Here is a 15,231-nt window from a genome sequence, read left to right on the forward strand (position 1 = left end):
TGTCTGCTTACTTGATTAATAAAATAATTTCAATAGACCAGTAAATTGTGTGGTCTAATTTATAACAATTTGGTGCCGTGACTCGGATGAAGGCAATCTGATTGAAAGACCTTCGGAGGGGGCGCCCCGCTGATTTCAGCGGCCTTCGCTAGGACTACTTTCATTCAAATCCTTCACCGATGAACCCAAAATTAGACACAAGCAAATAAAACCGGTAAACCTCAGGCAACCTTTGTGCACAAAGCCGGAACGAAGACCCACAGGGTGGGTAAGTATAGGCCAGTGATCCGGTCGGTTGGGGTTGGGTATCCCGGAACACAACAAACGAGACGTCCAATTGCGGACGAAGCGAGTGTGGACCCCTCGGTAGTGCGGTTCCCACATCCCACGAGGGACTGGGCCACGAAAAGGGGGAAGCGATCCGTGCGTGTGTGTGTGAAGGCACTCCGGAAGATGGGAGAGAAGAAGAGTAAGCCTTCTGGTCCCATGGGTGGGGTAACGTCTGATGTTAGGTTACCCCAGGATTAATGATTAAAAATTGGCAGGAGTCCCCTTTTAGGTGGGGAAGGAATAAAGTAAAAATGATACATTATTATGTTGAAGTTTGGGGTGGTAAACAGATTCGAGGAGACCACCTTTAACTGGCCTGTATTTGGGTCTTTTGAAGACTGTGTTTGTCAGGCCTAAATATTTGTGTAAACTCAAAGGAACCTTTTAGTTTGGAAGAAAGTGAATATGCACGTTTGTGGATCAGCTCGGAAACTCAATCCAATTTATATCCTCTAAAAGGAAAAGGAGGGGATGGGAGGCGTAAGTAAAAACCGAGAATTAGAGATCCCAGCCCCACTGCCTCCCTATATTCCACCACCCCCGCCTGCAGCCCCTCCGACTCCCGGGCTTCTTAATCTGTAACCCCAGGGAGATGCCAATGACAACTCTGATTCTAGCACTCAGGGACCAGTGACTAGGAATATGTGGCCATCCCCATTAACTCCAGGGATGTCCGATATTTTAAGAAAGAGACAGGAGGAGGGTAAGCGAGCTTTAATGGCAACTGGCATAATGTTTGCAGCTGCTGAGGAATAATTCTAACTGGAATAATAACTGTACATTGTATATTGTATATATAAAAGCCCGGGCATTTTTGTTAAAGTGTTCTTTTATACATATGTTAATATGTAAATATGTAAATATAAGAACTGCCATTGAGGTGTATGTCTAAGGGAACAAAATTTGCCCAGGCATATTATCAGCTCATTAGGTTTAAATGTCCTCAGTGTAATTGTCAACAGGCAGTTAATTTACAGTGGTCTGATTTTACTTGTGTATCTATATATTGTGGATTTTGGAGGGATTGGGATTGACTAGTAAAGAGCTTCTAGGAAAACGGTGGAATATTAACCACTGTAGATTACAATAGGAAAAGTTCAAAGCAAAGAAATCCCGAGGAAAAGCCTCCTAGGATGTGTACTAACACATTGGAGGGATATAGTGGGGTGAAAGGGTACAGAAAGTAAAAGAACTCTTATCAAATATTGTAATCAGTGGTGGCCACTTTATAAACTAGAGGATGGAGCGGAGTGGCTCCTAAATGGAAGTATTAATTATAACACCATATTACAGTCAATGTTGTTTTTGTGGAAAGAAGGAAAACAGGATGAAATGTTGTATATTGATGTTGTTTCAGCATCTTGGAGGGAAAAGGTACGGAATTAAGTTGGACCCTGACTGAGCCTTTGATGTCGGCATTAGAAAAGTAAAGGCTAGAGAAAGATAAAGGAAGTGTTAAAAGGTTTGTTGAAAGTGTTAAAGGTATTCGAAGTTGAATGAGCAGGGAAAGGTGATGTAGGCATTATCTAAGCAACAGTCTAGAAGTTTTGGTATATTTGCATATTTGCTGTGGTGTTTGTTCAGTTTCCCAAGCATCGGGGAGGGGGGAACAGCCTGCTCCACCAGGGGCCTCTCCAGCGGCCGCAGGGGGGCTTCAGCTCCAGCGCCTGGAGCGCCTCCTCCCCCTCCTTCTGCACTGACTTTGGTGTCTGCAAGGGGGGTTTCTCGCTCTCCCAACTGCTGTTACTTGTAAAGTATCAGGGATTAAATTAACTAATGAAACCCTAAATGTGATGGGGGTTGAAGGGACTGGGATAACAGTGCCACTTTTGGGGGATACCAATCTGAGACTAGGGGATAAAATGATCACTGGGCAATTATTGTATGTATCCAAGGCAGAGACTAACTTGTTGGGAAGGGATTTGATGATTAAATTGGGCATTCAACTAGTAAATTGTTAGACTGGAATAACAGTGTTATTAATGGAGTGCTCTCTGGCCCTGAGAGCAAACATACATGTATATTCACCTCTGACTGGAAAGACCCTGAAATGGGGGTGAAAGCAACAATATAGATGGACAATTTTACCTCAGGGGTTTACAGGGCCACCTATCTATTTGGGTAAATTCTAAAAAAATATTTTGGAGCAATTACAACTTCCCAAGGAGGTATTAATGTTACAAATATGTGGATCATTTTAAGGAAAATCGATACTCCCTGATGGGAGAGAAATGCTGAATAAAGTGATAATGAGGCAAATATTAACTGTTTTACATCAGAAGAGTCATTGGGAGGTGCAAGCAATGTGTGATGTTGTTCTAAGAAAACATGTCTATGTAGGAATATATACTTTAGGGAAGCACACATGTAGAGGATGTACTACTATATGTCAAAGGGTAAATAAAAAGGTCTTCTGTAACCTATCTAGAGGGGGATGGGAGCCAGGGCTTTGACCTTTCCAAAGTATCCAGGTAGACTTTACTGAGTTACTTGTTTGTCCTAACTGACCACGTGACTGAATGGGTGTAAAGCTTTACTGCAAGGATTAAAGCAGGCCTTAGAGATTGAGTGGGATTTTCACAGCCCCTGGCACCCCTCCTCTTCTGGAAAGGTAGAGCGAATGAATGGTGAAATTAAGAAACAACTAACAAAACTTGTGCTGGAAACTAAAACTTCTTGGGTAAAATGCTTACCCCTTGCACTGTTAAACATATGGACTGTCGTGGTTTAACCCGGCCGGCAGCTAAACACCACGCAGCCGTTCGCTCACCCTCCCCCCTCCCTCTCTGGGACGGGGGAGAGAAATGGAGAGTGAAGCCCGTGAGTTGAGATAAAGACAGTTTAATAAGACAGGAAAATAATAATAACAAAATAATAATAACAATAATAATAATAATGATACAATGGTGATAATACGAAAGTAATAGTATGTACAAACAAGTGATGCACAATGCAATTGCTCACCACCCGCTGACCGATGCCCAGCCTAACCCCGAGCAGTCCGGCCCCCTCCCCCCAGCTAGCCACCCCTATATATTGTTTAGCATGACGTCAGATGGTATGGAATACCCCTTTGGCTGGTTTGGGTCACCTGTCCTGGGTCTGTCCCCTCCCAGCTCTTACTGCACCCCCAGCCTGCCCGTTGGCAGGACAGAGCAAAAGGCTGAGATGTCCTTGGCTTAGTATAAGCACTGCTCTGCAACAATTAAAGCATCGGGGTGTTATCAGCACTCTTCTCATCCTAAGCCAAAACACAGCATTCCACCAGCTACTAGGAAGAAAATTAATTCTGTGCTAACTGAAACCAGGACATGGACACAGCCCAGAACTGATGTAGGAATTTCTCCTTTTGAAGTGCTGTATGGTATGCCCTATGACTTGGAATTGCCACTTGATCACCCTCAATTCTAATTAAGACTTGGAAAGAGACTGCTTTAACACCACGATGGGGAAGGCCCCTATGTTGTTTTGCTTACCACAGAAACGGCTATTCGAACTGCGGAGAAAGGATGGACGCATGCCAGCCGTGTGAAAGGACCAATCCGGGAAGGTAAATGGGAGGCAGCTCCAGGCCCTGACGACTTGAAGCTGACACTAAGACGGACTCGATAAGTATTTTATATTATCTGTGTATCGTGGGAAGGGGAGGAGGCCCTGTTTCAAAAGCTCCCTAGTAGGTTTCCCTGAAGAACACTGCTGCTGCTAAGAAGAACCGATACCTTGTAGTTTGCTGCAACCGAACTAACAAGCGAGGCAGAGAAGTGAAAACGGTGGGGGACTGAGGGGCCGACAATTTAGATGGGCTCCAACCACCTCCTACGATACATGGGAGTCAGTATCATCATTTTGGTCAGCTATGGGTCTGCGCATCCCCATCAGCCTTTTAAATGGAGCTTGATCAGATGGAAGGATCAATTCGTCATCCAGCAAACAACGACAGCAGGTGCTCCCAGTTTCTGCATCACATTATGTGACCTGGTGTCAGTGCAGCCATGCTTTAACTGATCAGGATTTTATTTCTGCCCAAGTTCTAACCCAGGAAAGGGGTACTGTAATTACCCGAACATGTATTATTGTGCATACTGGGGGTGTGAAACCATTGCTATGGACTGGACACTCGGGGCTGGTCGGAATAAATTCTTACAAGTGGGATATGGGCCGCAAGGTTGTAACCAACAAGCACGTCCCCGTTACAGGTGGTGAGGGCATGGTATAGGGTATACAGGAACCTTTCATGGAAATAAAGAAATTTGCAAGGTTCTATATATAAATATAACAAACTTGGATGATACTAGCTGGGTACTAGGAAAAATGTGAGGTGTCAGATTTTACAAACACAGAACAGATAGGGGAGGACTCATACTAATAAAAAGGAGGATGCCGATAGGCCCCAGGCAGTAGGACCAAATGAGGTATTGTCAGAAAATGTCCAGGGAATCCAGCCTGCGGAAAATACTACACTTCCAACCCTCGGCAGCCCTACGAGCTCAGGTAAAGCCGAGAATGATAACATAGCTGAGAATAACATATGGGGGGGTCATGAATGCCAGCTACCAATTATTAAACAAAACAAACCCAAATGTAACAAAACACTGTTGATTATGCTTTAGTATAAGGCCTTCATATTATGATGCTATCGGGAATCCTGGGGAGCCCACCCGCACAAACGAGAACAACCCTCTACAATGCAGTTGGGGAAAAGACATAAGGGTAACACTAACACAAGTCACTGGAGGTGGTAGGTGTGTGTGCACGGTTCCTAGTGGGAAGTGTCACCTATGTAATATCATGGAGAATGGAAAACAATCAGCCGAGTGGTTAATCCCAGCCAACAACGCTAGGTGGGTTTGTTTGTGAGTGGGCATAACTCCTTGTCTATCACTAAAACTCTTTAATGTGTCTCGTGATTTCTGTATATAGGTGATAATTATACCAAGGATTCTATACCACCCTGAGGATTATATGTACACCCAGACACAGTGGAAAGTCATCATCTGGAAAGATGGGAACCATTCACGGCTCTAACTTTGGCCACCCTAATAATCCTGGGAGGAGCTGGAGTGGGGACCAGGGTAGCCTCATTGGTTAAACAAAATCAAGAATTTACTTCCTTATGCATTGCTGTGGACGAGGACCTGACCCAAATTGAACAATCCATCTCGGCCCTGGAAAATCTATCAGGTCGCTTTCAGAGGTAGTGTTACAAAATCGTAGGGGATTAAATTTGGTATTTTTTACAACAGGGCGGGCTGTGTGCAGCCCTGAAAGAGGAATGCTGTGTGTATGCTGATCACACTGGAGAGGTAAGAGATACAATGGCAAGACCCAGGGAAGGGCTGAAAAAAAAAAGGAAACGGGAGAATGAAGCCCGACAGAACTGGTATGAATCTTGGTTTAATTATTCACCTTGGCTTACTACTTTATTATCAACAATAACAGGACCTTTGTTGTTCTTAATAATAGCACTAACTTTTGGACCATGTATTTTTAATAAATTGATTGCGATTGTAAAGGGATATTTAGAAGCGGCACATATAATGCTCATACATGCCAGATACGAGCCAATAAGTACCAACGAAGGAATCGAGGAAACATTAGTTCTTAGTAGCCAGGCATTGCCGAGATTCAATGAACAAAATGAGTAACTAAAAGAAAAAGGAGGGATTGTAATACACAATAAATGTTTGTTCATTGTCTTTTGTATTATAAAAACAAGGAGTTCTGTTTGAGGAACGGGAGTTGTGAAAACTCCCTGCTGAAGTAAGGAGCTGTATAATGCTTGGCTAGACACTATGAAAATTCTTTTGCTTAATGTAACAAAAAAAGAGACACCCCCCCCACCCCCTTCTCTCATTCTGCATCTCAGTTGTCTCTTTTGTTTAAAGACACTGCTGCAAAGCTCATGTAACCATCTCCTGATAAGTTGTTAAACTAGTGTATCAACGTCCTGCCTTCCTGTCTCACGCTGGGCCAACATGACCAAATAAAAAAAGAAGTTGGACCACAACGCCGAGGAAGACTACGGCCTTCATCTTCACGACCACCAGAGGGACAGAGACGACCCCCTAGCAACAGCGTGCGCAGTCGCAGAATATACCAGGATGTGCCGCGTAATCCCGGAATTACCAAGATATAAAAAGGGACCCTGGCGGGGGTGAGGTGCGCGCCGTTGGCGGAGCTGAGACTCCCCGGCCACCCAGCGCTGTTTTGCTTGCTGTTGCTTACTCAATAAATTCCTTTCTATAATTAATGCAATGCTCTCTGAAAATTAATTAAGGGGGCAACTTATAACAGAAATAATCAGCTGTAAGTAGAAAATCAGCTGTGAATGTGCTGTTAGTTGCAATGTTCCCAGTCTTCTCACTCAGGTTTCAAGGCGTAGGCTGAGACATCCTTGTGCAGTAAGAGGATTGACAGCAACTTTCTAACAAGGATAATTAAGCTCGAAATGGATTTTATTTAGATGTAATTATCAGTGCACACCTGTAAATCTGATTTGGGAATGGGCCTTCAAATGCAGAGTGCTTTTTTGGCCCCATCAAAGGAACCCAGTTTCCCTCCAGGGTATTGGATTCTTCTGCCTAATGGGGCTGAAGAGCAGGACTTCTGAACTGCAGGGAAAAAAAAAAAAAAAAAAGAAAAAAAAAAACAACTTGTACCCTGAAACATCTCAGTGCAGAGAGGTTACAAGCACAAGAATTGTGGTTAGTCAGATTATCCCACAGATAAGAGCACAAGCAGTTTAAATAGTTCTTGGTTAATACATGCATGTAGTTCTTGGTTAATACATGGATGACAGTTTGAGGTGTGAGCATCCTTGCTGTGACTGCTACCTCATGCCCTGCCACTATATTCTACCCCAGCTTCAGCACAAATACAGTATTCTGTGGTTATTAAAGCCATGGATTTCTAAAGCCTGTCTTGGGAGGTAGCAAGTTTCAGTGATGGCTGTTTAATGGCTGTAACATCCTTTGTTTCAGAAAACTGAAACTATCTCCAATCCTCACAAAAAAGAGAAAAAAGAAAAAAAAAAAAAGAGTAAAAAAAAGTAAAGAAGAAACCAGCCTGCAACTCTGGCAGAGTGTTTGTGAGACCGCGCTGAGGACTGAACATCAGACAAGCGGCTGGAAGACCTGAGGAGGTAGTGGCAATATTTTACACCGTGCAAAGTGTTTGCGAAGCCCAGTTCCACAGATGTGCTGTGGTTCACTGAATTTCATTGAACTACTCTCCTAGTTTTCTGGCATAGAATATACTGTTAGTTCACTGCAACAGCATAAAAAACAAACCGAAACAAAAAAAATAAAAAAATAAAATAATAAAAAAACCCCACACTGTCAGACTTCTGTTCCTGTCCAGGTAGTAGTTAACAGTTTTACAAACTGTAGCATTTGAGAGAAAACTGCAGCCATGTCATGGGACCTCAGTCAGATGCAGCAACATGGTCCTGAAGCAGTGTCTGGGGCAAGTACTTGCTGAACTGCGGGGACAGGTGCCAGGCCCCTCACTTTCCACCTTCAAGCCATTCCTAAATAAGCCCTGAAGCTATTCCTTTGTGAGGTGCCAGATAAACTGCAGCGGTGGGCCCCCGACTCTAAATCAAGGCTGAGGATGTCACTAGGTTACAGGGCATGTTGTGGTTAGAAATAGCAATCCTGACATCCCTGCCTAAAAAAACATTTAATGGCTTTACATATAATACAGTTTTTTTTCTCTTATCTGCATGCTATTGTGAAGTTATTTTCCTCTGGAGCTCCCACCATGCATTAACATTTTGGCTGTCTCTGTTCCAATAAATCTTTGTATGATAGACGGTAATTTGCTAGTGCTTGAATCCTCATCTGTCTTCTTAGCTACCTAAGGAACAATCTCTGCAAGTTTTGAAGTTACTGGAAAAAAATCAAATTGTATTTGTGTGCATACACAAGAGACTGGGGGAGAGGCATGCAACAGAACAACCTAAGCCTTGTTACAAAGAGGAGAAAAACAGTCTCCAGAGCCCTGCTCAAGGTGTAGGGGGGTGATGGTGGTAGGAAGCTGTAGTAGATAAAATTTCATACATCACTGCTGGAGCTATTCTCATGTAGGAACAGTGCAAAAGATGAACACAGGTCTTTCAGCGAACTTCAGAAATAGTTATAGCTCATACTAGGATGGATTTGTATATGCAACAGTTACAAGAGACAAGTCACTGCCTGAAGTTCTTGCTGCTGGCTCCTGTGCCTATGTCACTAGCACAACAGAAAAAACAGCCTCATGTCTCAACACAACAGCACTGTGCTCATTATAGACCCCACATTTTTACAATCTGGTAATCTGTATTAAAGTCTCTCAGACAGCAAATATAAGAGATTAATTTTATTTTCATAAATGTAGATGGTAAATACATAATGTCATGCACAGAATACAAGAACTTGCAGGATAGCAGCAAGTTCAATTGCAAACAGAACCGCAATACAAAAGTTGCCACTATACCAGCACTATAAACTCTGTACCCCATAAAGGGCTTACTCTGATAAAGTTTAGTCCAGCAAGGGCTTTTTTATTTTTTATTATTACTATTAAAAGAAATCTACCTAAGCATAGGCATTTGTACTCAAGATGTGACTGCTTCAGGGAAGGCATCCACCCTTTACATCCCATCTCTGGAACTACAGCTGTGAAGGCCTTGCAGAAAGCAGAGGAGGGATCATCACCACCTGAAGGTTGAGCCTGCCTCACAGCATTACGGACCACTCCAGAGGAGCATGGAGATGGGAGCAGGACAACCAGAGCCACAACGGCACTACCTGAGGTGCTGAGTTTCTGTGCCACAAGCCTGATCTGATATCCAGAAAACACACAACTTTTTATTGGAAATACTTGGTACTCCTTGAAGGGAGGAGTTAAGAGCACTTGTCAGCCCCTGGGCTGTATGCAGTTGGTGAGAACAGAGGCATTTCCCCTCAGAAAGAGGAGGACAGAAATTATCCCACTGGAGAACTGGCCACTGGGGTTACAGAGATTGTAAGAGATATTAAAAATAACTACATCTGTAGATACATTTTCATTTTACATGAGATTTTAACTGTATGTAAACCATTTTTCAAGAAGAACAAAGATTCTTTAGTACAGGCCTTGGAGTGTGTTTATATATATATAAATATATATATATATATTTATATTTAATTATGAAAATAGAAAACCAAAGGGCCAAGCTTCAACCCATCACAAAAAACAAGCACAGACTAAAGTAGTATCTCTAGTTTGAGTGGAGCTGAGAGCACTGGAAGTGTTCTAAAATACAACAGACTTGATTCTAAAACCTATTAGGAAACACTTGCTGATTTTATATAGGGAATCTTTTGAAATAAATACATTATTCAATAGGGGACAATGAAATATTACTATTATTTGCCTACTCCGCACTCAATTATTTTGATCTTTAGTGTTACAAAGTCAGAAAACACTTCAGTGCACACTAAGAGTATCAAAACAAAAAGGTACCAAAGTTATCTTAGCTCAACTGTGATCATCTACTTGATGTTGCTTGGGTGGCCTTTTCTCCAGCTGTATTTGATGCACTCGTTCCATTCAGATCTATTTCCAGAACCTGTAAAATCCCAGTGCTATTGCTAAGCAAGTGAATACTGAAGCTGTTAAAAAAAAAAAAAAAGTAGTAATCAGATGAATGTTAAATCATATCACCTTTTAAATACAGGAAATTAACTGCAAACATATAGAAGGATATCTAAAGTACTGCTTCTGAAACTTCCTCTATTGTTACAGTAGTGAAAATGCTGGAAAACAATGACTTGTCTCAGGTGCAGCATCCTGCATGGTAGCACTGCCTAGGCAGTGAGACAGGAGATCAAACTACTCAGCAGCCTGCAGAACCATTTTTTCAGGAACACATCTGAGTCACGGTGGATAACAGAGCACAACAGACTACAGTGATTTTTACTGTTGTTGCCCATCTATCAGTAACTGTATTACAGAATAGAAGGCTGTATCAAGTCTTTCATTAAACATGATTAAAAAGATTTTCCACTGAGCAAAACGACAACACGCATTTCACATGACACTAGGGTATCATCTCTGAAGTCTGATGAGTTGTCTTCCAGATTTGTTGAACCAGTGTTTTCCCTCTGAACTTGTTCTCTTTTCCAAATGTAAGTAGGTTTCCCTCTGAACTTGTTCTTACTTCCCAATATAATGTGTAACTGTCTTCTTATCCAGCTCAAATGAAATACAGATTTCATTGGTTACACATTGAAAACTCCATCACAAATCAGACTTAAATTTGTTCTGCTTTGTAGAGGAACTCTACAAAGTACTGCCACAGTGAAACTGTGTGGAAGTCGGAATGGGAGATGGAACTGCTCACTCTCAGGCTAATCCTCAAAGCTTGCTAACATTCTCAAGCAATCTCTGGAAAACTTTTGAAGCAACCCTGCCACATAAACTGTCAGACTAGACAGGGTATTTTGATTTCTTTCCCAATCTCTTTATTTATTTTAATGTCCATGGTCCTCCTAATCCCGGTTTGGGGCACAATCATACACCAACTGCAGCGTTTGTTGTGTTCTCACCTCTTCTGTGCTCTGTGTTCCATTTCTTTCAATCACGGCGGGGGGGAAGCCCCCACCAAATTCGAGTTATCAGCTGCTGCGCAGCTGACTTTTTGAATTCACTTGGCGAGTAATCTTGAGTAAGTCTTGAAAAAAAACGTACACATCCAAAATACTCCACTGGCACTCACCTCCTTGCCTATCACATACCTGCCAGGTAACGTATCGTATCCAGTTTATTTGATTCCATCAGTGTTTTTAAGGAAGCTATTTCAGTGTCAATTTTATTACTGATTTCTGAAATAACGCTGTTGGTACTTGAATCCTGAAACATTAAGACAGGGCATATATTTGACAATGATCTCAAGCTTTGCAAAACCAAACAGGAATACCATACTACCAGCAAGAAGAAAGAGAAATTTCCAACCTATCAGTGAAGTAAAATATTTAATACCTAAGTGATCTTCGAAAACACAGAACAGCATTTAATACATTCCAGGAAGGATATTAAGGATGGAGATAGAAAAAGAGAAAAAAAATCTGTACGACCTAAGTTTTATCTCTGATTTGCCAAGTGCCTCCTAAAGGAGGCATTCTACAACGTGCAGATAGTACCCCTGAATTTTTGCTGAACAAAGTTTTAAGAATTCACGAGCCATATCTGGGAAATGGATGAGATGCTGAAGATGGGAAACGTCCATCATCAGCCTCTTAGACTTCAGTGCCTTCCAGGAGGTTTTAAAGACTGCCAGCCCTTGAAACTTGCTTGGCTTGCTTGGCTGAACCATCCCACTGGCAGGGCTGACCAGCTCATCCCTTAGCACTGGGGAGAGCAGCATGCTGGTGCATGCCCACCTGTAACAGCCTACACAAAGGCACTCTGGAAGGGAGGGAACAAGTCTCGTACGCCTTCTGCTTGGGTGATGTTTTGCACAAATCCCCCACACTGAAGCAATAATCACGTACAACATGCGTATGTGATACATGCTGACATTTTGTTTTACTACATTCAAGTATTTACTAAGCTTCTCAAAAGCTGTGTGTTCATGCAACATGTAATGTATAACTATCCTGCTCAATATAAAATGGCTTTTATTCACTACTTACTTTTTTATGGAACTCTGTAGTTGCCTCCATCAATTTCCTTTCTTGATCTGTAAACTGTGGATAAAAGATAAATTACAATTGTAGATAAAGATAAATTACAATTTATGTCATTACAAAATGACATAAAACTGGGCAGAGTATCTTCATTGACCAGCTTACCATATCTGTCACTCTGCTCCTCTCCAGGTTTATATCTAGCTTACTGTCAGCTCGGATTTTACCGGTTTCATTCTGTAGAACAAAAAAAAAGATCAAGAAAATAACTATTTACTTCCCCCAGCATGAGTGTATAGCTACTTGCTGTTTACTCACCATTAACTGCTGTTTAACTTGATCTAATTCAATTTTCATTTTCTAGATGAAGAGGAAAAAAAGTTTTTAGTAAAGTCAGAAAAATGCTGGCCGAGCCAATCAGTTCTGTGTTACTGCTGCACATAAGTGATTACTCTTCCACAATTTTTCTCCCAGCAGAGCAATTTGTTCCTAGCTACGCTACTTAGGCTATTTAATCTATATCCTATAGATTATCTATATTCTGTGTGGTATATCTATACAGCCAGATGTGATCTGCTGGAAATTTTTCATAAAGCGAAGGAATCATTTTGTGAAGACATACAATGAAGATCTTGTGATTCTCAGACTAAAGAGAGCAGAAAAACACTAAAATGCTGTCAGGCAAAACTGAAACATGTCTAAATCACCAGTTTAATTAAATTGTTGCAAAGAAATGGCTGACTATTCTCCCTGGATTATGCCCTTAATGGTGACAAGGCTAATGGAATCACCCCTAAATAAAAATACAGAAGGTGATTATAAGATGTGAACATTTTTTTTTCCTTCCAGAGGAATTAAACAAGTTGTATGGAATTAAATATACTTTTATACGATCCCAGGAGTTGCAACATATAAACATTTCAACTCCTGGTAAAACCATCCATAATTACTTCTACGTAAATATTTTGCACCACAGAAATGTACAACAGATATAATCCAATTTAATTAAACAGTTAAATTGCAGTTCATTTAGTGTAATTAAAAATGTTTATTTATTAGTACCTCATTCTCAGCTCTCAAGTTTGCAAATTCACTTTTTTCCAGAATAACCATATCTTTTCGAATGGAGTCCAAATGTGCCATTATCTGCTGTAAAGTTATTTCCTTAGAAACAACAACAAAAAGTCAATGATTAAGTTTCACGCTTTCCAATAAGAAAAGATTTCATGTTTAAACTTACGGAATTAGCTACAGCAAAGCATTAAAACATGAAGAGTCTCCAACAGGAAAGTGACAGAATCATAGAATTTCATAGCTGCAACTGTTTTTTGACAGACTTGAGAAAAGCAGACAGTGTTTTTTCCAGTTGCTTTTATGTTAACTCTGAATTTAAGCAAAAAAGCCAGAGGTATCTAGTCTAAGCATTTATGAAGTGAAACAAAAAAAATTCAGATTTGTCCTTCCATTTTCAATGAACGTTCAGTAGCCTATCAAACAAGTTGGCAGTTTGAATCCAGCTCCTAACTAAGCACTTACGGGCATCCACAGCTTCTCTGTCAGGGCAGCCTGTTACACAGCCTCCCCACCCTCTGAATGAAGAATTTCCTCCTTATATCTAATCTAAACCTACCCTCTTGTAGTTTTTAAAGCCATTCCCCCTTGTCCTATCACTGCAACTCCTGACAAAGATTCCCTCCCCAGCTTTCCTGCAGGACACTGTAGGTACTGGCAGGCTGCTGTAAGGTCTTCCTGGAGCCTTCTCTTCTCCAGGCTGAACAACCCCAACTCCCTCAGCCTGTCTTCACAGGAGAGGTGCTACAGCCCTCTCATCATCCATGTAGTTCTCTAGATTTGCTCTAATAATTCCATATCCTTCCCGGACCCCAGAGCTGAAGGCAGGGCTCCAGGTGGGGTCTCATGAGAGCACAGCAGAGGTGGACAGAGGGTATTCGTAGCATCACCTTGAGACCTAGCTCAGTAAGGTATTTGTAGTACTAAAGAGAGTTGCACTTGTCCTTCAAATATGCAAGCATGTGCCATTGTGCTTATACAGTGCTGAGTATTTATTTATACACACCATAAATAAGTTCTTACCTGCTGAGCCTGGGTAACCATATCCTTATAGACTGTGTCTAAACTGACATTTGACAGGGTGATTAACGCTGATACGATGGTCTCTGCTTGTTCTTTTGCAAAGCCTGAAAAACAGGTGAAGGATGAGAAATTAAGGTAACATTAGAAAGCTGGGTGACGAATAGGGCAAGAGGTCCATAAGAAATCGGGACACTCAAGTGCTGTACTTAGCTACAGTAGCAAATGGGAAGTCACACAGTCACTGAAAACTGATGGTGAAAGCTGGTCGGTGTGACATGTTACTACGTAAAAAACAGACAATGCTGCAAAAACCTGAAGATCATTAACGTTCAATACACTGAAACAGTCTTTGCAAGCAGCTGATGGGTCTACCAAATTTCTGTACCGTGTTTAACTGCTCATGCATTATAAAAATAATTGAGCAAAATTTTACCTTATTATAAACCTTTGCAAATTCTACTAAACCCAAACTCACCTTTGGCCATGCACCACGTATCCTACAGAATAATAAAATTAAAAGCTGAGTTTATATTCACCTGCATATATTCAAAGTTTCCTGTGCAGCTGTGAATACATGTAAAACTGATTTGAAAACTGCTGTATCCATTGACTTTACAATTCAGGCTACAAGATGTGTGCTTTCTGAGGATAAAAATTACACTTTGTTGATAGCTCAGTGCAATTTTGAACTGTTTGAAGATGATGTATGGTAAAGAGTAGAAAAAAAAAGCTGCCATGTCAATTAAATCTGATTCAGTGCTGTGGGCTTGGACCCTAACAATCTATTTCCAGCAATCTCTTTGATGTGTTGTATTTCAGTTGCTCCATTTCCCAGCTTGGGATCAATTAACTTTTCATTGAAATATGCTTTCAAGGCAAATTATTAAGAAAAACAACAGTGAACTCTTCTGAAGTACAGGACTCGAACTGTAACACTGGCTTGTATTACTTGTATTACAAAAGCTCTCATGCTTTATGACATTTTTCTTCCACTAAGAGGTGTGGTTGCATTGCTTCAGTTTCTCTGAATTTTCAGGGTTGCTTAGGTTCTTGCTATTTCTTTTGTTTTTCCTCTATTCTTACTTGCTGCTTGGAAGTTTAGAAAATGTGAAGAAATTCACACGTGCAAGAGTTAAGACTCTGGAGCCTGAAAACT

The 15,231-nt window shown here is 41.2% G+C and overlaps 1 protein-coding gene across 2 annotated transcripts; it reads right to left on the reverse strand.

Annotated features, from left to right (window-relative positions):
- Positions 1–8,673: 8,673 nt before the first annotated feature.
- Positions 8,674–14,179, reverse strand: LOC119716501 (coiled-coil domain-containing protein 90B, mitochondrial). Of its 2 annotated transcripts, XM_072032824.1 has the most exons (7): positions 14,076–14,179; positions 13,044–13,145; positions 12,300–12,341; positions 12,147–12,218; positions 11,988–12,041; positions 11,091–11,205; positions 8,674–9,965 (listed from the first exon to the last, which is right to left on the reverse strand). In XM_072032824.1, the coding sequence occupies exons 1-7, from the start codon at positions 14,094–14,096 to the stop codon at positions 9,910–9,912; spliced, it is 462 nt and encodes a 153-aa protein (XP_071888925.1). In that variant the 5' UTR covers positions 14,097–14,179; the 3' UTR covers positions 8,674–9,909. The 2 variants fall into 2 exon arrangements, with proteins under 2 accessions (XP_071888925.1, XP_071888926.1); XM_072032825.1 differs by lacking the exon at positions 12,300–12,341.
- Positions 14,180–15,231: the final 1,052 nt, after the last annotated feature.

Source organism: Anas platyrhynchos, chromosome 1, assembly GCF_047663525.1.
Source record: "Anas platyrhynchos isolate ZD024472 breed Pekin duck chromosome 1, IASCAAS_PekinDuck_T2T, whole genome shotgun sequence".
NCBI classification, from domain to species: Eukaryota; Metazoa; Chordata; class Aves; order Anseriformes; family Anatidae; genus Anas; species Anas platyrhynchos.